This window comes from Eptesicus fuscus, chromosome 13 (assembly GCF_027574615.1).
Source record: "Eptesicus fuscus isolate TK198812 chromosome 13, DD_ASM_mEF_20220401, whole genome shotgun sequence".
Lineage (NCBI taxonomy): Eukaryota > Metazoa > Chordata > Mammalia > Chiroptera > Vespertilionidae > Eptesicus > Eptesicus fuscus.
The window spans coordinates 46476942-46500542 of record NC_072485.1 but is presented as its reverse complement, the minus strand read 5'-3'; the positions used below and the strand labels follow the sequence as shown (position 1 = coordinate 46500542).

The window sequence follows — 23601 nt, the reverse complement described above, 5'->3', positions numbered from 1 at the left end:
ATTCTGAGGCACAAAAGTAGGTGAGACGGCTTTTGTATCTGCGAAGTGCTTCACTCCTGAATGTAATTCTAGCTGAGTGCAATCTAGGTTAAGAGCCGGACAAGCGGGTAATTAGAGCCCGCTCGCTGCCCGAGGACCGGCCGCCCCGCCGAAGCGCGCCCGGAGCCGGCGCCCTTCTCCCGGCCGAGCCGAGCTGCGGCTGGACACGGAGCGCCCGAGATGATGGTGCTGGACAAGGAGGACGGTAGGTGGCGGGCGGAGGTCCGACGCCGGGTACCCCCCGGCCTTACACCGCGGCGCGCGGGAACATACGCCGCCGGGGGCACAGGCGCGCACCTGCCTGGCTGGGCTGGGATTGCGGGGGGAGCGGCACGGGGGGGGGCTGGGGCCCGGCGGGGGCGGGGGCGGGGAGGACCGAGTGGGACTGGGGAGGAGGGCGGGGAGTGAGTCAGTCCCTGGGTGCGGGCCCCCCCCCCGGGCCCGGGCCGCGGGCGGGCGGGCGAGCGGTGCACGGGCCAGGTGGTGCTCTGCGGGCCAGAGGCTGCGGCTCCCTTTAGATCTCCGCGCAGCGGCGGCGGTTCGTGCCGAGCATTTCGTCTTTGCGGCGGCTCCGCTCACCGCAGCCATCACCCTGGCGTCGCCGCGTAACTCGAGAGGTGCTCAGCGCTGGGCAAATCCGTGGCTTCTGGAAAATCGGGCTCCAGGGCTTGCGGCGAGCCGCGCTCGGGAAGACGGCACCCGCCCTGGGGTGCCAGGCCGGCGAGGGGAAGGCGGGCTGGACCCTCGGGGAGATAGCTCCCCACCAGTATGAGGTGCCTCCCGTGCGGGCCCACGGTCTCCCGGTCTCCTGAGCGCGGAGACAGGAGTTTGGCCCAGAGGAAGAAAGTGTCGCGCTACAGGCTGGTAGCACTCCCGCAGGAGTGGCCCGCGCAAGTGGCATGGACCTGCCGTGGTCAGGATCCTCAGGGCGCCTCAGAGGTCAGGACGGAGGGGGTCCGTGGTTACTGGAGGCCACTAGCAGGTGGCCCCTCCTACTCCAAAGCCTTCCAGACTGGGGATGCCCTGCAGTTAGCGTCCGGTGTGCACAGGAGAGGTTGGGGGACCCAGTCCCCTGGAGGGTAAAACCAAGTGGGGGTGTCCTGTGACCCAAGCACAGCCCCCAGGATCAGAAGGGAGGCCGTCCCCTGGCTGTCCCAGGCCCTCCTGCCCCGTATGTGATGCTTGCTCCATTTGTTAGTTGTAGGGAGATGTATGTCTGTGTAACAGTTGACACGCAGGCTGCTACTGGTAAGGAACTGGAAGGTGGGTTTTCTGCGAGTTAGAGCGACTGCGGTGGCGTCCTCTGACCTTCTAGTGAGTCTCCACTGGGCCTGTGCCCTCTGCCCACCAGGTCAGTGGTGCTACTGACATGGTCACTTGGCAAAAACTTGAAGTTAAGTCACTTGCTCAAGGTCACACAGGAGGTTCCCTTTGCTGCTACCACGTGCTGATGCCCCCAGACTCCCCTTGACCTTCTGAGATCCCCAGCCGGGAGGGGCAGTTAAGGTGTCTGGCCTGAGGGTGGCATGTGGGGGAGCCCCGTGGCCAGTAAGCCCACTAAGGCCGATTCTCGGTATGTGTGTAGTAAGAGATGAAGAGGGAACTCAATGCTTCTGTCCAGAAGAATCCATTGGCCCGCGTCTAGCTGGGGCGTGACATCCACCTCCTGTATGCCCTTCTCTCTTCGGGGACCCCTCCCCTGGAGCCCTGTGCGGGCCATCGGAGGACTGGACTGCTCTCGTTGTATATGGAATGAAAAGAAGGGCTCGGGCCGGGCCACATGGGGAGGGAGGAGGCCTTGATTTCGCCCCTTTTGTTTCTAACTCCCTGTGTTATCTCAGACCAGTCATTATCTCTAGACTTCATTTTCCCTCTTGGTAAAATGAGGGGCTTAGAGAAGCCAGTGCCGGGGTCTCACTTGGTGTCTGGGGTACTCTCACTATGGGAAGCATGTGGAAATCTGGATATGTCTTTAGGTCCAAGGCAGAAATCCAGAAGACGGGACCCTCTATTTGGGAGGCCTCAGGCAGGGAGGTGGACCTCTTGGGGGTGGCTCTCTGTCCAGGCACCCAGAGTGCTGTGGGCTCTGTGACCCTAAAGGCGTTCAGATGAGTCCTGAGTGGGGATGGCTCTCTGGAGGTCATTTGAGTCAGTGTCCTGCCTCCAGCCTGCAGTGCACGTCAACCACCCCAGACATGTGTGTTTCCTCCAGACCTGGGGCAGAGAGCGTGTGGTGCCCCTCAGTGCCCCACCTTGTCCAGTCTAAATAATACGGCGCCCGCTTTCGTGGATGCCCGTGAGCTCTGGGGCCCATTACAGCACAAGGCATGCGGACAGCCAGAGCCCCAAGGAGCACCGGATTCTTGTCCTGCCCAGAACTGTCCCCCCAAAGTAACCTTTCTGCTCGTAAACCCACCCTCCACTCCCTGTTAGAGTCTGGCCTCTCCCGGTTCCACCAAACCTTGAAGCTGGCACCTGTAATTGGGGGAGGGAGAAAGGCTCTGGATGCACTCACCTGCCCTTCTAAACCTGCTGCCTACTTCCTCCCTAGCACATAGGCCCTCTCAGCAGGTGGCCATTTGGGCTGGGTGGCGGCATTGGCCCCCAAGGGGTGTGTTCCTCAGGGCTAGGTCCCTGCACCCTTTGTCTGGCTGCAGCAGGGACTCGGGGCTCTTATTAACCACCCCCAAAGCCTTTTCTCCACCTGACAGCATCTTGTCGGAAGAGGCCGGGGCTCCTCTGGTTGAAGTTGGGTCTGCCAGCTGCCACGGACCAAAGCTCTTGCTCGGCTGGGCTGCTGGGCTTTCATGTTGCACTTCTGAAAGATAATAAAATATCAATCGCTTTGCCGTGGCAACGGGTTTAAGAGACTTTCTGAAGTATTGAATCGTCAGAAATTTTTTTTTTTTTTTTTTTTGCTTTTAAGCACAGTGCATTATTAATAAAGTAATCCATTAGGTCGAGCAGTGAAGGGCCACCACAGAGAGGAAAGATCTGTTTTGCAAACGGTTAAACTTCGGGTTTTATGATTAATTGCTTTCATTTGGACGCTTGCTCTTGGCCTAGCCATTTCCACTTTACTGGAACTCAGGGTCCAGGCTCTCTAGATGCCGTCGGGTCTGCCTGTCAGCAAAGGGAGCCCAGCTCCCACTTTCCCGGAGAAGTGGCCCTCCTTTCCTAACGGGCACCTGCGCTTGGACTGGCACCAGGCTGTGGGCTTTCCGGTGAGGCTTGAAGTCCTAGGGGGAGCAGAGAGCTACTGTCCTGAGCCCCAGGAGTCAAATTAGCCCTTAGGCTTGTGGAGAAGAGGCCCGTGAGTAGGGGCAGAGAGCAGAGGGTCCAGGCCACCCCAAGAACAATGAGAGCCTTGGATTGTGGGGTAATGGGCAGGAGAAGATGCTGAGGATACCCTTTTGGGGGTGCTGGTGTGTCCCTAGGCGCATGCTGAAGGATGGGTCTGGGTGTCAGCCGCCTCTGCAAAGGCTGGGGTGACCACAGGAAGCAGCGAGCAGGCTGTAGAACCAAAAGCCAGACATGATTCCTAGAGCATTTTTAATAAGTAAAAATGCCCAAGGAGAGTGGAGCTGGCCTGAGAAGGACCAGACAGCGAATCTTCAATTGTTAATGACCGCCGTGAGCACAGCCTCTACAGCTGATCCATGAGGGCAGGCTCTTGGCTATGCTTGGGTGCTGAGCTGCAGGACCTCCTGGGATATCCCATCATGCTCTGGACCACAGAGGGTCCTGGGGGCCTCTCCTGGCACAGTGTGGCACTGTTCCATGCCAGAGGCCCCAGCAGGTCAACAGGAAGGTGGATCCCAGCAGGCACTGCTGCCTCCTGAGGCCTGGGAAGGGCCTTGGAAGGCTGGCAGGGTGGGGATCCGGCCTGGCACTCGGAGGGTCTCCATCCGCACCCACCACGCCAGCCTGAGCAGCAGCCACCTCCTCACGGCTGGGAATGAAGCATCGCAAATCTTGAGCAGCACGCACAGCCGCTTCCCCTCCCTGCCCAAAGGTGGGAGTCTGTAAAGATGGGTCTCCTCCACCCCCTCTCGGAGCGTGGGTTAAGAAGCAGGTGCTTCTCTCTGTTCCCTGCTCTTCCGTTCACTTGCCCACATGGAGCACTAAGGGGGGGACAGGGAAACAACATAAATTGGTCTGTCGTCCAGAATCCATGTCTCACTAATGTACCCAGATTAACTCAACTGTAAATTGTCTCCTTGGATGGCGGTGTCTTGCTAAAAGTTTCCCATATGATTCATGATTTGGATTGCTTTTAACGGCTATTGGCTAAGCAAGCCGGTGACTGTACAAGGTGATGCAATTGGCATTAGCGAGGGGAGGCACGGGAGCGTGTAATGCAGTCAATACTGCATTAACTACTGATGCCCAATTACAGGGAGTGGGAGAGAGCCTTTCAGGAGCATTAGGACTGGGAGAAGCTGAGATCACTGGCCGCTGCTCGCCTAAAAGCTTCACCCTTTGCGTGCCGGGGTGGCCATGGTGCTGGCTTGGCCCGTCACTTGGCCTTTGTGGCTATAAGAGCTGCTTTTCTCTCTTGCTATCTCTCTCTCTCTCTGAACATGTCCCACGAAGATGCTTTTAGCACATAGAAATGTGCATGTTCCTAGACCCACGGCCTGCCTCTCATTACTCCAGAGAATGGATTCCCCACCCCACACGGTGTCCCAGAGTCAAACCCAGCAGCTGCCCCACCTGCTTCTATTTAAGGAGCCCCTCAGCAGGACCAGGAGTTCTATTCTGGTCTTTCTTCCTTGGAACCAATGAGTGATTTCCAACATCGGTGGCCGACCCTCTGAGGTCATGGGCGGAGACATGAGGTTCTGGCTCGGTGCAGTTGGGCTGCTGGCAAAGGCTGCGGAGGTTGGGCAGTGGCCGTGGTTGGGCAGGCTGGCCTTCTTTGAGCAGGAGGCAGAGCTGGGGTGGTACAGCTAGGGGAGGCTGGTGGGGAATTGACCCAAGCCATGCTGGGGTTCTCAGCAAGTGCGGGCCCCTCCAAGCTGCATCCCATCCAAGGCAGAGCTGTCCCCCAAGTAGTCAGGAAGTCAAGGCTGTTGTTTAGTTCTATTTCTAGGGGCTAGAGGGCCTCCTCAGGACTCTTGATCAGCAGTGTTAGGAAGATAGGAAGGAGTTAGGAAAAAATGGTAGAGGAAAAGGCATGGGTACCCCAGTGGGCCAGGTACTATTGGACTGGCTGCCACCTTTACCATCCTGCTAAACTCTGCAGGTCCAATACGTCCGTGGATCACAAAACCATGCCCACCCAACGTTGAGACTGCTTTGCCTTTATACCGTCTCATCTTAACGATGAGAATAACCACACCTGACTGGCTGGATTGTTATCAAGATTAAATGAGATAATGTCCACGTACACACGTGATAGACCAGGGAGGCTCGTGTCTGTGGGAGGCAACATTGCTTTCTGCACAGCGACAGTGTGGTCTGAAATAACCTGTGCCCGGTTGGTGCCTTGTTCACTTCTGGGCAGTGGGACATCACCTTCCCTCTTGCAGTCAATTCATCTGTCATGGCCACCGGTCACTGCTGCCCAGGAGGCAGGCTGGCTCCACTGCTCACCACTGCCCAGATCTCCAAGGTGACTAGCATCAGGGGAAGAAGCCTCCAAGATCCCTGTTTGCAGGTCCCTCCATCTATAGGGGAACAGTTGAAGCACGAAGCGGGCAAGTAAGCTGCCCAGAGTTTATGTTGGGAGTCACAGCCCAGAGCTTCGGCATCTTTCAGGTTCCATGTCCAGCTGCCATACCCTCTTCCCTGGCCCCAAATGCACGGTGAGGCTGGGTGACGGAGAACCCTGATGAAGAGGAACACCAGCTGGCCTGGTGCCATGTGCCTGGGCATCCCAGTCATGGCCCTCGCCAGCCTACTGACCGCCCAGGGCATCTTTGCCTCTCTACCCTTGCTCATGTTGACCACCTTGCCTGGCATGCCCTTTCCCCTTTGGTTGGCCTTGCAGGAGCCTACAGGTGGCCAAAGCCATTCCAGAGTCACATCCACCCAACCTAGCAACAAGCTCATCTCTCATTGGGTCGAGTGGGTTTACTTTTTGCTCTCAAACAGGAGCGCACAGCGGCTGACACAACGGGAGCAAATTAAAAGCAGACGGTGTGAGAGGCGTAAGCAGCTGGTCCAGATTGCAGGGGCAGATTGGCTCCCCAGTTCCTACCTCCTGCCCCTTCCTGACTGGGTCTTCAGGTGCAGCCTGCTGGCATGACTCAGGAGGCCTGGATTCTAGTCCCAGCTGACTGCCATGTGACTTCAGACAACTTACGGGGCCTCGGTTTTTCCATCTCTACAATGGGAACCACACCTAACGGGCACCCAGTGTCCATGTACCCATTTGATAAGCCAGGAAGCTTCATGCCTGTGTGAAGTGACACTGCTTTCCACACAGTTACAGTATGAGCTCTTTCACTCTTGGACCTTAGGGGTCATAAAAACATAATAGCTATCATTTTACTGAACCCTTACTTCAAAGTAAGATGTCGTGCTATGGATGTATATCAATTCGTTATTGCTGCATAAGCAACCACCCCAAAACTCAGAGGCTCAAAATAAGCATCTGTTTAGCTCTTGAGTTGCAGTTTTGGGGTCCCACTCATGCCTGGCTGATAGCTGATCAACTGGATGCTAGGGGTGACAAGGCTACATGTCTCTTCTCATCCAGCAGACTCTTCCGGCTTGCTCACGTGGTGGAGACAGGTCCAGGAGAGAGAGTGGACACTCACAAAACTTCATATGGACTAGGTTTGGCTCTTGGATGTTGTCATTTGGCCAAAATACATCACAAGGCCAACCTCAGTTCAAGGGGTGGGGAAATAGATTATACCCTTGAAGAGACGAGGTGAAAGTCACATTGCACAGGATGTGGGTACCCAGAGGGGTAGAGAGATGGGGCCACTTCTGTACTCAACCCACCAAAACATCTTCCATGTATAATTTCATTCAGTATCCTTAGCCACCTTTAGGGACAGCAACTATTGTGATCTTGATTTGACAGGTGAGAAATCTGTATAAAGAGGCTGTGTAATGGGTCGGCAGGTTCCACACAGCTCGCAAGTCCAGAGTTGGGCTGTGAACCCAGGCTGCCTGACTGTAGAGTGTGTAGGGGAGGAGCCAGTCAGAGAATGACTTGGGAAGATGGTGAGGGAGGCTTGCTAAGGCGGGGGTCGGGGAGAGTGTCTGCGCTGCCATCTGAGCCCTGGCTTCTTCCTTCATAGACCAGGAGAGAAGGACCAATAAGGAGATCAGCCCCCACTGCCTTCTCTGGCTTTTCTTCTCTGTCCTGCAGTAGGGATGGGTGTGAAGCTCTGTGGTTACCAGAGCTAACTTCAGCCTGGGCATATATGCAGAAGTGGCCAGGCGGGACTCAATTCACTGGTTAGCCCCTCGCCTCAAAATGGGGCGGTAAGTGGGCTGGTGAGAGGCCTGTGTACATTCATAAACCAGCTGATTGAAAAGCAATATTTCAGATAAATACAAGCCAGCGATCTATCAGTGGTTGTAATAAAACCCAGGCTTCAGGCTGTGATTTTATTTTGAAATAATAAGAATTGCTTGATTCTTTTTACTTGAGTTACCATGGTAATTCTGGCGTGGAGCAGTGTTATATTGATTTAGAAAGTGGACAGTAATATTTCTTTTGTGTTATTCTGTTTCTAGGCCTTGATTTCTAATTTCCACTTTGAGATTACTTTTATAAATTTCTTAAGTCCTTCCACTTTTTTTTCCTCTCACAGTATAATTTTCCTCTCATGCGCGGCTATGTTCTGAGCTTATTGGTTTGCTCTTATTTTAAATTAAACTTGCTGGTTTCAAATATTGAAATGACATCTTTGTCTGTGTCTGTACTTTGGTTTAGCAAAATATTACAGTCTGACGCTTTCTGCTTAATAATTTAAGGGAGGCATTCTGTCGGCCCTCACTGGGTGCTGATAACTTATGACTCAACCAACGCAGGCCTTAAACTCCTGACATTTTAATATTGTGTGGCGGGAGCAGCCGCCCCTCCGCTCTGAGTCTCAGTGGAGAAAAATCTGTGTGGTACCCCAGAAGGGAGTTTTAATAATTCAATTTTGCCGGTTGGCGCAATGACTTGATAGAGAGGGGGAGGGAGACCCGCTTTTCCCAGATAAGTGGGAGCCGCTCTGGCTTGAACATCCAGGGCCCACAGCCAGCACCTGCTCCATCCTGCCTCTCCTCTCCCCTGAATTTTTAAAAACTCCAATTCCTGACCCCTGGTGATAGACTGTTTTAGAAGGGCTGCGTCGGGGCTGCCTATGGGTGCCATCAGAATGCTTGAACTCTCTCTCAGTTTCCAATTTTAAAACAAGTGGAACTAGCATGTATCAGACAGACTCAGTTCAAATCCCGCCTCTGCCACATAGTAATTCTTAACCGTAAATTGCAATGGTGATTCCAACTAGTCAAATGGATATGATCGAGACCACTGTTTAGGTCTGTTGAGCCTTCAATAGGCAAAGCTCTTGAAGGTTCTGTAGGTGACTGGTGGGGTTTCCCTAACCTACCTAGGTTTGGGTGAGGAGGGGAGAAGGCGGGAGTGCGTGTGCTTTGAAACTCTTCTCCTGTTCCAGAGGTGCCTGGGGTGCAGAGCCCTGGGAGGGCTGTTCTTTTGAAAGCCCCCAGGCTATGGCGCCAGGAAGAGGTGATCAGCTCCGCCCACATTCCTGGTCTGCCCAGCGGAGAGAGTCTGGTTAGGCCAGGCCGGGGAGTGGGCTCTGTCTCCTGGGCACCTCTGCTGGAAACACTCCACAGCAGGAACAGCACCTCAAGGTCCACGTGCCCAACAGTTTAGCAAGGACTGGGCTCCAGCGGGAAGCTCACAAGGACACGGGTGGTGGGGCAGACGTCTGTCTGCAGGCCCGCCTCTCTCCGGCCTGAGGCAAGGCCCTCCCGGCCTGTGTGTGTATGCAGTGAGGCGGTGTACTAGTCGCCTCCTGCTCTGCAACAAATCACAACTTGGCAGCTTAAAACAACACCCATTTATTATCTCACAGTTTCCGTGGGTCAGGAGTCCGGGAATGGCTTAGCTGGGTCCTCTGCTCAGGGTCTCTCAGACCATAATAGAGGTGTCGGCCGGGGCTGCGGTCTCAAATCAAGATTAATCTGGGAAATGAGTTTTCAAGCTCCCTCGTTGGATTGCTGGCAGGAGTCAGTTCCTCATGGGCTGGTGGACTGAGGCTTCCACTGCTCACTGACTGTGGGTCGGAAGCTGCCCCCGGTTCCGTGCCATGTGGGCCTCTGCAGTGTGGCAGCTTGCTTCCTTAAAGCCATTACAAGAGTGTCTGCTGGCAAGCAGGAAGTCACAGTCTTTTATAAGATGTGACACATCTAATCACAGATGTGACATTTCATCACTTTGCTGTATTTCCTTTCTTGGGAGCAAGTCACTAGGTCCAGCTCCCACTCGAGGAAGTGTGTGTGGGGGAATCGCACCAAGGTTGTTACTATCAGGAGACGGAGGATTACTGGGGACTGTCTCAGAAAAACCAGCCTGTGAGAGATCAGCTTCTGGAACAGCATCTCGGGCCCCAGGTGCCCAAAGGTTTAGCTGCCCCCAGAGAGAATGAATCACCAGCCTCAGTCCTGGGAGGCCCAGTGCCTCCGCTTCCTGCATCACCTCATGCCAGGGAAGGCCCCAGATGTCTCTGAGCCTTTCATTTCATCTTTATAGCACCCATGGTAGGCTGCGACATCTAATACTAGCCCGCTTTTGTGGAGGAGTAGGTTGTGCCCAGAGAGGGACAGACGCTGCCCGGGAGAGCCCAGCAAGTTGGTATGTGGCAGAATTCAGGTGAGGACCAGGTCAATCCTGGGAGGTGGTGGTGAATATACTCCCAGGCCTTCCCTGATTGTGGTGGGGAGAGGGGGTGGCACTGACTATAAACACGCGCACACAGGGGTCAGGGCTGCGGGTGGGACCTGCTGGCTTCCTTTTTTCACTGATGGTAAGTTTGCCGAGGCCACTAGGAGCCTGCAAAGCAAGCGTCCGTTACCCCAGGGCCTGTGTTCTCACTCAGTGGTGACCACACCCTGGGAGGAGATGAAGGTGGCTCCTTCCTGAGCCAGCCTCCCTGCAGCTGGTGGGGGTTGAGGGCCTCCCCCCATTGCTGGATGCTGCCAGGTGCGGGCGAGCCGGCATTGTTGAGGTGGCCTTGGCAGAGGCCGCTTCCGTGGTTCCTCCCATGAGCGCTGGGCTGAAAGAGGCTCTCCTGGGAGTTGAAACACGGGGCTGGGAGCCAGAACTCCTGCAGCCCCAGCCTGGCTCTGCCCCCAGCTCACAGCATGGCCCTGGGCAGGCCTCTCGCAGTCTAGGTTTCGCCTTACATTTCAAGGGTCACTGGCGGCTGACGCCTCAAGTGTGGTGCTGAGACATGACCGTGGGTGGGGAACGGTGTGCTGAGGCCAGAGCCGGGAGAAGGAAACCACCTGGTGAGGTTTCTTTGTCTCTCCTTGGTCTCCTGGGGTCAGGAGAAGCAGAGATCCCGGTGAGAGCATCTGGGCCCTCCAGGTGCGGTCTTGCCACATTTGAATCAGGTTGGATGGTCCTGTCCCTTGCTGTTTCCAGGCAGAACTTCAACTAGGTTATGTTGAGGGTCATTCTGGTACCTCAGGCCTCATCTCAGCAGAGAGACCAGCTCCAAGTCCTCCACATATGGGAAGAGCCCCATGGATGGGGCAGGATGGCTCCCGTCACTTGAGGGGGATATCTGGGCCTTGGGCTAAGTACCCATGTTCTAGGCATGAAGCTGACTCCATGAGTCTTCATGGTGTCATCATGGAACGCTATCTCAGGAAGCCGCCCCTCGGGAAACTAACCCCAGAGCGGGCCTGGCTCCCCAGGCTGCGGCTGGCCAGGATGCTTCATCTTCTTGAGTCAACCTCTCAGATAAACCACAAAGGGGGCTGTCCCTAGCCTGGGCACTATGTGCTCTCCCGCCAGTGGTTTTCATGTGACCCAAAGGCAAATGTTGTCTTCTTTTCTGGCCTCCCTGGCCTGGATCTGAGCTTGCACACCCCTGTCCGGGGCAGGATTCACAGGTCCTGGGAGAGGGCAGCACTCCATACTGAACCTCGGCTGGGCCTGAAGGGCCTCACTATGGTCTGGTCATTATGCACAGACCATAACTATGGTACTCAATGCAGGACAAGCTCAAGGTCTAAAAGGGGACCCCTCCCCCATGGGCATGCCTAGCTTGTAGATAGGGCATTGCAGGTTGGGCATAGGCCTGGGAGGATGCAGAAATTTCAACAGAGACCTGGGAAGACAAAACATGAATGCAGTGGCGGAAGCAAATGGGGCGGAGAAGAGTGATGGATCCAGTAGGGTCTGGGTTTCCTGGGCAGCAGCGCTGGAAGAGTGGGGACAGTCAGTTTTCTGGGTGTGGGAGACAGGGGAGGGAGGCAAGGGGGACTCTTTCCTCCCTGTGGAGCAGCCAACGAGAGATGGGATGGCCAGGGATGGCTGCTGGACCTCCCAGGGCCTCTCTCCTGATCCCAGGAAATAATTTTTTATGAACTGACTTCTCCTGTTCTCGAAGGAACGTTTGGTTTGTTTTGCTTTGTAACAGCTTTGTTGAGATATAATTTGCATGCCACAAGTTAACTTTTTTAAATGTACAATTCAGTGGTTTTAGTATACATGCAGAATCATGCAGCCATTACCATCATCTAATTCCAGGACATTTTCATCACCCTAAAAAGAAATTCCATACCCATTGGCAGTCACCTCCCCTTCCCTGGTGACCACTCATTTACTTTGTGCCTCTATGGATTTGCCTCTTATGGATAGTTCATATCAATGGGATCATACGAGATGTGCTCTTTGTGGCTGACTTCTTTCCTCACCTCGTGTTTTCAAGACTCACTCATGTTGTATCATGTAATCAGTACTTCCTTTTTATGATCAAATGTTACTCCATTGTATGTGTATGCCGCATTTTATTTACCCATTCATCAGCCGGTGGGCGTTTTGAGTTGCTCTATTTTTAGCTATTGTGAATAATGCTGCTACTATGAGCATTCATCTGCAAGTTTCAGTGTGAACATCTGTTTCCATTTTTCTTGGGCATGTATTTAGGAGTGGAATTGCTGGGTCATACGGTAACTCTACATTTAGGGGTATTTGTTTTTAATTTCAAATAAACAGTGCAAAGAGTGTTTAGGAGAAAGATCATTCTTGGCTGTCGGAGCTTTTGGAAGGGAGGTTGCCTGCAACCTGGTCCCCTGGCTCCTAAGGTTCAGTGGATCTTGAATAAGTCCTTTTCCTTGCTGGCTTCCATTTTCTCATGAGTGACATGGGCACCGTGTGCTCTTACAGAGCCCTGCTCACCTCAAGGGTTTCTGTTAGTAATTTCTACTCACACAGCGCGTCGCGGATTGCAGGGCACTCTGCTTGCTCTAGCCGCTTTGGTTCTTTCGCCTGTGAGTTGGGTGTTATTGCTCCAGCTCTGCTGACAGGGAAGCTGAAGCTCTGAGAGGCTTCGAACCTCGCCGAGTTTATATTGTGGGTCAATGGCAGAGCCTGAACTTGAACCCAGATTCATCAGGGTCAAGGTCCCTGGCCTGAAATTTTGCCTCAAACGTGTTTCTGGGCAAAGCAAGGCTCTGTGCTCTGGGTTCTATTCCCCATTCCGGGGGCTGGGAAACCAGGGCGTGGTTAGATGTGGGCTCTGAGGCAGAATGGTGGGGGTAGGAATAGGGATGTTGCAAAAGTCCACTTTTTAGCTGTGTGACTTTAGATAAATGTTCCCACCTCTCTGAGCCTCGATTTTCCCATCCCCAAAATTGAAACAATAATTACTACTCCTAGCACTGGAACGAGGACACGGTAAGATGCATAGGAAATGCCGAGCCTGATGCTGGGCAGGCAGAAGGTGTTAGGTATGTGACGATAGAGCCCCTGAGGAGGGCTCGAAGAGGGTGCAGAGTCCTGGGGGACCACGGAGGAGACGTGCCTGGCTTCTGGGCTGGTCAGAGCCGGCATTAAGGAGTTGTCACTTGGGCTGCCAGGAAGGGGAGAGAAAGTGGGGGGTCCCAGAGGTCTCCAGCTTGGGGCTGCCAGAAACCAGGAGGGGTTTCCAGAGATCTCACACAAAAAAAAACCCATGTCTGGGAGAGTTTGTGGACAGACCCTGCTGGTACCGCCATCCTCACCCCAGCCCAGCCCACAGATGCCCGAGAGGGGGGCTTGCATGACTGCCTTCGTTAGCCCGAGTGGTAATAAAACACTTTAAATTTATTGTGACATTTGGATTTAATTAAAAAGTACACACTTAGGGAAGTAGAACATAATGGGGAGAGAGGCAGTGTGGCTTTTCCCCTCCTTTTTCCCCAAACTAATTAGCGTTGTATTTTAAATTGTTTATGTGCCGCTAATCATCGTAATAAATCATTTATACTGAAAAAGACACACTCGGCTGTGCCCGCCTCGCGGGTTCCGCTCGCCGGGCTCTATCGCGAACAAATTGATCTGGAAGTGAATTTATTAACCACTGGGGAAGAAATCATTAGTGCTTTCTCTAAACATTCCCCAGGTACGCTTTATTGCTGCAGTTTATGCTGTAACTAAAAGGAGCATTACCCAGGCCTGTGTTGTAATTTCCTTACAGAGCCTGCAGCCCACTGCCTGCTCTCCCTTAAGTGGTCTACCGACTCCAGCCCTCTCCCAGCGCGCCGCACCCCAGCAGGGCCTCCCTGTGAGATCTCTGCAGGCCCGTGGCCTCGGCTACCCCTTCTGTTGCCTCTCGGCAGAAGAGGGGTGCCCAGTCACTCGTGTCTATGTCTCAGGAGTGTGGCTTAAGGTTGATGGTTAGTCTTGAGTTTGGGAAACAGGCGAGTAGGGGCTATGAGGTCACTGGGGTCAGACAGGCATGCCATGGACCGGCTTCCGCACCCAGCATTGAGGAAGGCCTCGGTGCTGGGCTGATCCTAGGCTTGGAGGAACAAGTATGGCTGAGTAGGGAGCCCGGCGGGAGCCGGGAGCCATAGGTGGGCTGCCAGGAGCATCCTCTGCGGGCCCTGGCGCCTCCTCCAAGGCGTGGCTGGAGCGGCCTGTTAAGTTCAGCGTCCTCGTGGGGCCTGCTGCCCTGTGTGTCCCTGTCTGCCGCCCAGTGCCGGGCCCCGAACAGGATGCAGTGCTCCACACGTGGTCTGACAGGTGACAGGCAGCATGCTTGTCAGCTCCCTGGCCACAGACACTTTGCCCCCGATAATGCAGCCTGGGGCCCCGCCAGCTTTCCCAGCAGCCTGGCTGCCTCGCTGACTCCACCGGGATGCCACTGTCTCTCCCTTTGCTCGGGGGCTTCCCTCTCACTCCACAGGGCCTGCATTCTACGACACTCGCGGCAGGCTTCTTCCCACCAGGTTTCCAGAGAGGAAATTCTCTTCTGAACCAGAATCTTCTCCCTGGGAGCCCAGGGCTGGTGTAGGCTACAAACCTCTGCCTGTCTGAGTCCAAGGCTCCCATTCCAAATGGTTTCAGCCACTGGTGCCCCATGAGCCTCCTCAGCCAGGCTGGAGGTGGAGGTTAAGGGAATCTGGCCCGCATGGGCCTTGCATTTAGCTCCTCTCATCCAGGTCCGTAAAGGCGGGTGGAGGGGCCCCCAAAGCCTCACCAGGAAGCCCCAGGACAGCATCTCAGGCAGGCACCCCAGAGGGCGTCCTTGTGAGGTGAGCTCGAGGGGCTCCTGTCCCTGCAGCTCCCGGGGGCGGGGGCGGGGGCCGGAGCCTCCCTCCCTCATCCAGCCCAGTGGCTAGCAGGCGGGCCTGGCTGCGTCAGGGAGGAAGCGGGACCCGGCAGCTGGCTGGGCCCAGGCTGCCTGGAGGGTCCCTTCTTTGCGTCTGGAGAACACATTTAGAAGTTTGAATTCAAAATTGATTTTGAAGGGCCCTAATCTCCGATCCCCTGGCGCTCACGGTGTGTCTGCCGCTCCTGCCAGACTCTCGTTTTCTGGTTCAGTGCCTTGGTGCTCACGTCCCTGATGCTGTGAAATTGAGACTCGTCTGAGAGTCCGTGCCCTCCTCCTTCTCTGCGGAGATTGCAGGCCCCTTGGGAGCCCTGTTTCATTAGATGGGTGACTCGGGCTTTGCGGGTGCCCAGGGAGCAGCCGAGTTGCTGTCTGGGGAATGTACCTTCCAGACACTTCCCTGCTGGTCCCCACAGCTGTGCAGCTCCAAGCAGCATCCTGCCAGGGGCCCTGGGGGCTAGCTCCAGCAGCCCGGGATGGGACGGGGTTTGGTGGAGGCTACAGAGAAAGGAAAGCTTGGGCCTGGGGTTTTCTGCGGCAAATTTCAGGGGCTTTTCCCTCCCACTGGGCCCCCGGCGCTTAGACTAGACCGGAAGAGTGGTCATATCTGCAAGCCAAGAGGACCCTCAGGTGGGTGATTGGGGAGGTTAGGCCTGTGTCGGGAGGAGGGGGTGCCCAGGCCACAACGCAAAGGGAAAGACTGAGCTGCTGAGGTTACACAGATGCCTGAGCTCTGGCTCCACCCCCAGTCCCTGAGGGTTGGGATGGAGCAGTTACATGCAAGGGTCTAAGGGCCTGAAGGGCAGGATTGCTGTCCCTTTATCTAAGGGATAGAAAGCTTATATTTGCCCAAGAGGTGCCATTTCTCAGCTGGAGCCCTGCACTGCGCTGTGACGGGCCTCTCAACAATCCAGATCGTGGCAGGCAGGACCTAGGCATTGCTTTGTTTGCTAGGCCATAAAGCTACAGGTGCTTTGGGGCTGGCGGCTCGAGTCAGCAGCAAGCCTGATCAAGGCTCCTGTCTCTGGGGAGCCTGCCTGTCTGCAGCAGCCCACTCTGGCCAGCAGACTCTTGCCAGTAATAGCTGAGTATCTTCATTCATTAACTGAACCGATGGTTAAAAAGGGAGCTGCGGGGCTCAACACGGGGGACACAATGGTGAACAGGACAGGCAGGGCCCCAAAACAGGCCTTCCTGGGGCTTACAATCTTATGAGAGAGACCAATCATTTTTTTTTATAAAGTAAAATCACAGAGAAGTAAAACAATTACAAATTGTGATAAAAACTCAAAAGGAAATGACGAGGGAGTCATTTAAATAAGGAGGTCAAGGAAGGCCTTTCTGAGGAGATGGCAGTTAAGCTGAAAGCCAAAGATGAGAAGGAGCCAGCCACATGAAGAGGCAGAAGGGTGTTCTGTAAAGGGGGAAACAGCATGTGCAAAGGCCCTGTGGCAGTAGGGAGATCTAGAATGTGACTGGCGTGCAGTGTGAGCGGGAGGCCGGGGCAGACCCACATGAGGACATCACGGGCTTGGTGAAGAGTGTGAACTCTTAGGCCACCGGAAGTTATGGAAGCGTTTCAAACGGAGCAGTAATATGACCTACTTTGGAAAGATTTCTCCAGCTGCTGTATGAAGAACGGATTGTAGATCCTAGACACGAGAAGCTGGTGGGGAGCTATGCTGATAATGTGGGGAAAGATGGTGGCAGCGCTGGAAATGAAAAGAAGCAGGTGGGATGGGGAGAAGGAGTCAGCAGGGGAAGGGGGCGAGGATAACGAGAGGTCTGAGGATGCCTGAGATTCTGGCCGGAGCGTCTGGGTGGATGATGGTGTCTGTATGGTGAGGGAAGCCTGGGTAAGAGTGCAGAGCCCAGGTTTGGAAGAGGCGACCTAGAGTCCTATTTTGGGCCTATTGCTTTCGAGATACATCGGGGACTTTACAGAGACCACCAGAGAGTTGGAAGACAGTGCCTGCACTCACCCCTGCGGATGACTACGCAGTTAACGTAAGCATCCTTCCCAGGGACAAACAGCACATTCTGCCGTCTCTAAATTCCCCTCACCAAGGAGCCCAGGAAACTGTGTGTGGTTCACGAGCAGCTCCCCGCCGGACCTGCTCCAGTGTCTCTCAGGGAGCCCTCCAGGCCCCTGCAAGTTCCCCACTGGGTCCCCTCAAGCTGTTTCCTGACACTGGGCTGTGTGGGGCCCAGCTTCCCTCCACAGTGAGGTGTGTGGAAGCCCCTCGGCCCCATCGTCTACACACACTGGAAGGTCACTGCGGGTTCAGGCTCTAGGACACTCCATTCCTACGAAGGTTTGCCTCCACCAGCACACGCTGCGGAAATGCCTGCTGCTTCGTGCTCCTGCACAGGAATGCTCCTCCATGGGGCCTTGCGGACCGGAAGCCCACCCTGACCGATGGATCCCAGCAAGGGGCCCTTAGAGCCTTCTTCTCTTCCCAAGGTCAAGATTGGGTCCAAGCAGAAGTTCACTGTCCCCGTGGCTTGGGAAAAATATGCTGTGGTGCTGCCTCTGGCCCTGATAGAGAGCAGGGAAGGGGCTGGGGCCGGTCGCCTGGGTCGGAAGGCCCGCTTGGCCCCTCACAGCTATGCCCTCCGGCAGGTTCTATAATTTCCCTGACCTCAGTGGTGAGGATGAGAGTTAATGAGAACGAAGCACCTGGAACATAGTAGGTATTTAATACAGGGTATTAGCATGTGGTTGAATGGAACTACAGTGGCTGCAGATGTTTGGGGACATCTATACACTTCCCTGCGGTGGTGGACTGTGGAGACCAGGAGCGACTGGGCACTTTAGAGAAGGCAAGCATTGCTGGACAGCCTTTATATTTACTAGATGCCCATTGCACGAAATTTGTGCACTTGGGAGGGGGGGCTGTCCCTCAGCCCGGCCTAGGCCCTCTCGCAGTCTGGGATCCCTCGGGGGATGTCCGAATAAGCCGTCAGTCGGACATCCTTAGTGCTGCCACAGTGGCGGGAGAGGCTCCCGCCACCGCCACTGCACTTGCCAGCCATGAGGCCGGTTTCTGGCTGAGCCGCACTCCCCCTGTGGGAGCACACTGACCACCAGGGGGCAGCTCCTGCATTGAGCATCTGCCCCCTGGTGGTCAGTGCATGTCATAGCGACTGGTCGTTCCACCGTTTCTGTCGATTTGCATATTAGCCTTTTATTATATAGAATTTTTACTGATTTCAGAGAGGAAGGGAGAGATAGAAACAGCAATGATGAGAGAGAATCATTGATCGGCTGCCTCCTGCATACCACACACCAGGGATTGAGCTTGCAACCCAGGCATGTGTCCTGACCAGGAATTGAACTGTGACTGTCTGGTTCATAGATTGATGCTCAGCCACTGAGCCACAGCTGTGGGGCTGGACTGCTTTTAAATGTCTTACCTGAGCCAGCTCCTCTCCAGGACCTCTTCCTTCCCATTTCCTCATTGACACACAAGCCCCCGGCTGTTGGTTGAGGGTTCCCCACACTATTATGGCTCTGGGTCTAGAGCCCCCAGCTTTCCCCTCACAGCTGGACCCTCCCCCTTGAGGCCATGTGCCATCTCAAGGCTTCTTCGTCCCTCTCAAGGCTACAAAGCAAACATCTCGGGTCTGCCTCTACACAGCCCTCCTGCTCCCTTCCCAGGCCCTGTCCCTTCTATGTCCTTGGTTTCTGGTCCATGTCTCCCTTTGACCTTGCCCCGATGCCCTTTTAGGATCCAGCAGCAGCCACAGCTTCTAAAGGACCAGCAGATGAGCAGAAACAACCTGTGACCCACCAGCGCATGGGCCATCGTTCCCCCTGGTCTCAGCCCAGCCCCTCCTCTACACATGCCCTCACACCCAGCCCAGCATCATCCGGCATCCAGGCTGTACAGGAGCACCCAGATGCTGCTCCAGGGAGCCTTCCTCACCCAGGCTGGGCAGGGAGGCCATAGGCGTGTGCTGGGTGAGAACCTGAGCTCTGGAATCTGGAGCGCTGGGGCTCCAATCCCTGCCCTGTACCCTCCCAGCTGTGTGGCCTGGGGAAGGGCCTGAACCTTCCTGGGCCTTTGTTTCCTCACCTGTTGAATGGGGATAATCATTTAGTACCTGGGAGTTAAAATGAGGATTCAGCGAGATGACAGATGCAGCAAGTGCTGAGGGAAAGGTGGGTTTCCTGAAGAGGCATACAAAGTCCTGACTGAGAAGGCTCCTCTTAGTTCTTTTTTTTTAAAAAAAAAATGAGATGTGAAATATAAGCAGTAAATTGCACAAGTCTCAAATGTTCATTCCAGTGAGTGTCTACATGTGTATACATCCATTTTAAACACCACCCAGATCAAGACAGAGGGCATTTCTAGTACCTCCGCCGGCTTCCCCACACCTCCTGCCAGGTGATAGTACACCCGTTATTCTGACATCTGTCACAGATCGTTTTGCCTGTTGGGGAACTACATATAAATAGAATTATACGATAAGTGCCTTTTTGTGTCTGACTTCTTTCATTCAGCATTCTGCTGTCTGATTCACCCATATTGCTCTGTGTGTCAGTGATCTGTCCCTTTTCACTGCTGTGGACTCTTTTATTGTATGAACATACCATAATTTATTGTCCATTTTACTGTCGGTGGGCATTTGTGCTGTTTTCAGTTGCGAGTTATTATGAAGTAAATGGCTGTGAACATCCTTGTATATATCTCCTTTGGTGGACATAAGGTCTCCTTTCTGTTGGGCATATGGCCAGGAATAGAATTGTTGGGTCATGAGATACACATACGTTTTCTTAGCTGATTTGGTAAAGCTAAGCACTGTTATAGGTACTTCATGTCTATTAATCTAATTTAATACCCAAAGTAATCCTTCACAGTAGGCTGTCCTCATTTAGCAGATGAGTAAACTGAGGCAGAGCTAGGAAGTGATGGAGTTAAAGCTGAGGTCATCTGTCTGCAGGGCCCAGAGTCTTAGCCTCTACTACTCTCACACCCCCTTTAGGGGCAGCCCCAGCGTGAGAGAGGCCAGTTCCTCCACTGAGCTGACCGCACCCCGTGAGCCAAGCCTCAGCCTCCCTCTCTGGCCCCAGCGGGGAGTCGGAGGCCACAGGACCCTGCTCCTCTCCCTCACTAACCCAGTAGGCACGCTGCCTGCAAATGAGGGCGGTAATGAGCGTGCTCTAGGTGGCTGTAGCCGTGCATTTCAACAGTTGTTCTCGTTGGCTTTTGATTCCAAATGAGTAGGAAATGCTATTAGTTCAGGCCTCGCCTGCCGCGTGGCAAGGCCCTGGGATAGGAGTGCAGTGAGACGAGAAATTGTGGAGATAAAACTGGTGTGAAATGGAGGCCTTCTCACAAGGCTGGATGTGTCCGTGCGAAATGAAGTTACTTCTGAGAAAACGAGATTTAAAGAGATTCTGCAGAATTAGATTACACTTTCAAATTTCCTTATTAAACGGGATTGATGCCAAGGAGGGGCTGAGGTTGGCTCCGTTTCTGATTCCACACTGCAGTTCCAGGCCCAGGTGTGGGCCCAGGTGGGTACAAGCACCTTGCAGGTGGTGGGGACCCAGATTCCTGAAGGCCATAGACACCTCACCACACACGCACGCGCACACGCACGCATGCACGCACACACGCACACACACACACACACACACACACACACACACAGCAGCTGAAGTGGGTATGATGATGGTGGGACTTCCTGGGTAGCTTCCGCCCTCCCCATAAGTCCATGAGGGTGGAACCTAGGGGCTCGCACTCTTCCTTTCCCCGGGAAAGTGGTTTTGAGAACAGATCACCAAGCCTTTTGTTCAAATCAGAGCTTGATTTTGAGCAACGTCCCATTCTTTGGAAATGTCTTTTTTCAAAAGGCAGTAAAAGTCCATGTGACTGCTTGTGCGTATGTGTGCATATGTTTTCACACGCACATCCAGGCATGTGTGTGCTTGGATGCACGCCTGTGTATTTTCATGCAACTTACTGAGCAGCTACTATACTTAGCACTGTGCTGGGTTAGAATAAAATTGTTGTGGGGAGAATACATAGACACAGTCCCGCCGCTTGTGGACCTAATGTATGTGTGTGTCATTCCAGTACATGTATTTGTGTGTGGCTGTGTATATTTGCATATGTGTCCTGCACCTGTGTACCATCCAGGTTTCCTAATCTCTGCAGTGCCTCCCGCCTGGGTCCGTAGCACCTCAGAGGTTAGCCACACACAGGCTGGCAGCAGAGCAGGTGAGTCCAGTGCTGCGGCCCCAAAAACAGACTGCCAGGGTTCAAATCCCCGCTCTGTCCCCGACTAACTGTGTCACCCATGACACCTCATTCATAACCTTACTCGTGCCCCCGTTTCCCTGCTGTTAAATGAGAAGAATAATGGTACCTACCTCATCAGGCAGTTGTGAGCCAAGTGCCCAGAAGTTGAGCACTAATTGTTCCATTGGTGTTTTCTCCCCACAGACGGCTCTTAACCCCGGGGAAAGCCCCGCCCAGCTCCCTGCCTGCCCCAGAGGAGGGGAGGGCGCCCATGGTGAGAAGGGGAAGCCCCAGAATTGGACTGGGCAGCTCTGTTGTGCTGTGTGGGCACAGGTTGGCACTGGGACTGAGGCACAAGGGGAGATTATGAGACATACCAAGGCCACACGTGCCTGTGCCCCCAGGGCTTGCTCCAGAGCAGCCAGAGGGACCTGCCCCGAACTGCCACCCTCTGAGCTGTCACAGCAAGCCCCACCTGCCGGACACGGGATGGCCTATCAGAGGGTCTGACTTCCTTCTGTGGTCACACGTTTGCTGTGACCACTGGACGTCCTCTGGGTCATTCTGGACTCTGGTCAGTACCTGTGTGACTCTTACCACAGTGGCCCGTTCATCCCAGATTAGTCTCCTCAGAATAAGTGCCCATCACTATTTGGGGGATCTGAGATGGAGCTGTGACAGGTCATCCTTCCCCATGGGCCGAATGGGGTGGGGTGACCCTCAGCAGAGCTAACTTCCGACTCCCAGGTCCAGTTAGTCCTGAACACACATTAACTCCTTTATTCCTCATGGTAACGCTGTGAGTACTATTTTCACGCTCATTTTATAACAAAGAAAGCCGAGGCACAGAGGAGTGAAAGTCATACAGTCAAAGATGTCAGATAAACCCAAGTTGAAAGATGTTCCATAAAAAGCTAGTCTGTATTCCAAAAATGTCAGTGTCTGGAAGCACAAAGGCTTAGGAATTCTTCCAGATTTAAGTAGACTAAACTTGACAACTGAATGTGATGCATGATTCAGAATTTTATTACCATAAAAGACATTATTTGGAATCATTGGTGAAATCGGAATGCGATCTATAGATTAGATAGTAGTATTATGTCAATGGTAATGTCCTGGTTTTGATAACCGTACTATGCACATGGGGGGAGAATGCCCTTGCTGTTAGGAAATAAGACCAAAGTGTTAAAGGGTATAGGGGCTTCATCTCTAAAACAACTCAAATGAGTCAGGAAAAATATAACAGATAGGTAGGTAGATAGAATATAAATATGGTAAAGATGTTCGTATTTAGGGAATCTGGGTGAAGGATATACAGGAGTTCTTTCTATTCTTGCAACATTTCTGAAAGTTTGCGATTCTATCAAGACAAAAAGTTGTAGAGAAAAGAAACTGAGTGGCAGAGCGGGGAAGGCGGTCGGCCTGGAGTGCGTGTTGGTTCCTGTTCGTCCCCTCTGAATGCCGGGCTCTGTGCGCAACCTTATTCTACCCTCACCACAGTCTGCGTGGAAAGAGACTATTGTCCCCGTTTCACAGGTGCAAGTCAGGGAGGTGACGGGATTTGCTCCAGGCCTTCCAGCTGCTTAGGACAGGTCCCAGACTGGAAAGTAGACTCGGAATTCAAGGCCTGTGCTCTTTGCCTCCACCCCTCGGTTGACTCTGCCCTTTGGGGCAGAGTGGGGTGGGCAGGCAAGGCCTTTCTTCCTGGAGCAGTGGCAGAGTAAGGGCCCCGGGACGGAAGCAAACCAGATCCATTTGCAGGATGGAGCGGGTGCTAATCCAGGATTCTGCGGGGAACAGATCCAACAGTGCCCCTCAGGACATGCTGGGCTGTGGAAGGGGCCGCAAATGCCAGGTGGTGGCCACAATGGCTGCAGGCCGGGGAGCCACAGGGCAGGCCCGGAGTGACCTAGGGCTGGGTCGGGTGGGCATTCTGGACAGGAGGACGGGCCTTGGAGGAGCTCACTAGGAGGGGGCAGGAGTGCTCCACAGCCAGGCTCAGCCTCCTCTCCAAGCTGGAGGCATTGGTGGGATCGGGAGCCAAGGGGCTTGGCAGTTTGGAGAAGTCCACCTGCCGGATCTGAAAGGCAGCTGGCCTGGGATTGGTGGGCAGGATTGCTGCAGACTTGGGCTGGCTGGCAGACCACCTGGGGAGTTCATGCGAAGAGGAGGGCTGCTCTTCTGGTTGGAGGGAGGGGGAGGAAGAGCTGAATGACCTCTGGCAGTCCCTCCGATCACCTGGACTGTCTGGCTTTTTCCCAGATTAAAGAGCTGAGGGTAAGTGTCTGGCAGCTGGATGAGTCAGACTGGGAAGCTGCCTCCTTCCCCCGTCAGCCTGCCCAGGGTAGAGACAGGGTAAGGGTTTGGCCAATCTCCCCACAGATGTCCCCTCCACACCCTGAGATCTGAGGGGAGAACAGGGGCTGAGTGAACTGGTTTGTTTGGCCAGGTCCCCTGCGTGTGTCTGAGCGTGTGTGGGCGTGTGCGGGCAGGCACACTCATCA

General features: G+C 54.2%; 1 protein-coding gene across 1 annotated transcript in view; it reads left to right on the top strand.

Moving 5' to 3' along the window:
• Positions 1-209: 209 nt before the first annotated feature.
• LMO1 (LIM domain only 1) overlaps positions 210-23601 on the top strand; it is a 31624-nt gene continuing 8232 nt past the window's right edge. The window contains exon 1 of the mRNA XM_008151064.3: positions 210-244. Coding sequence (XP_008149286.2) covers positions 220-244 — 25 coding nt within the window. The 5' untranslated portion in view covers positions 210-219. The remainder of the gene's footprint in view (positions 245-23601) is intronic.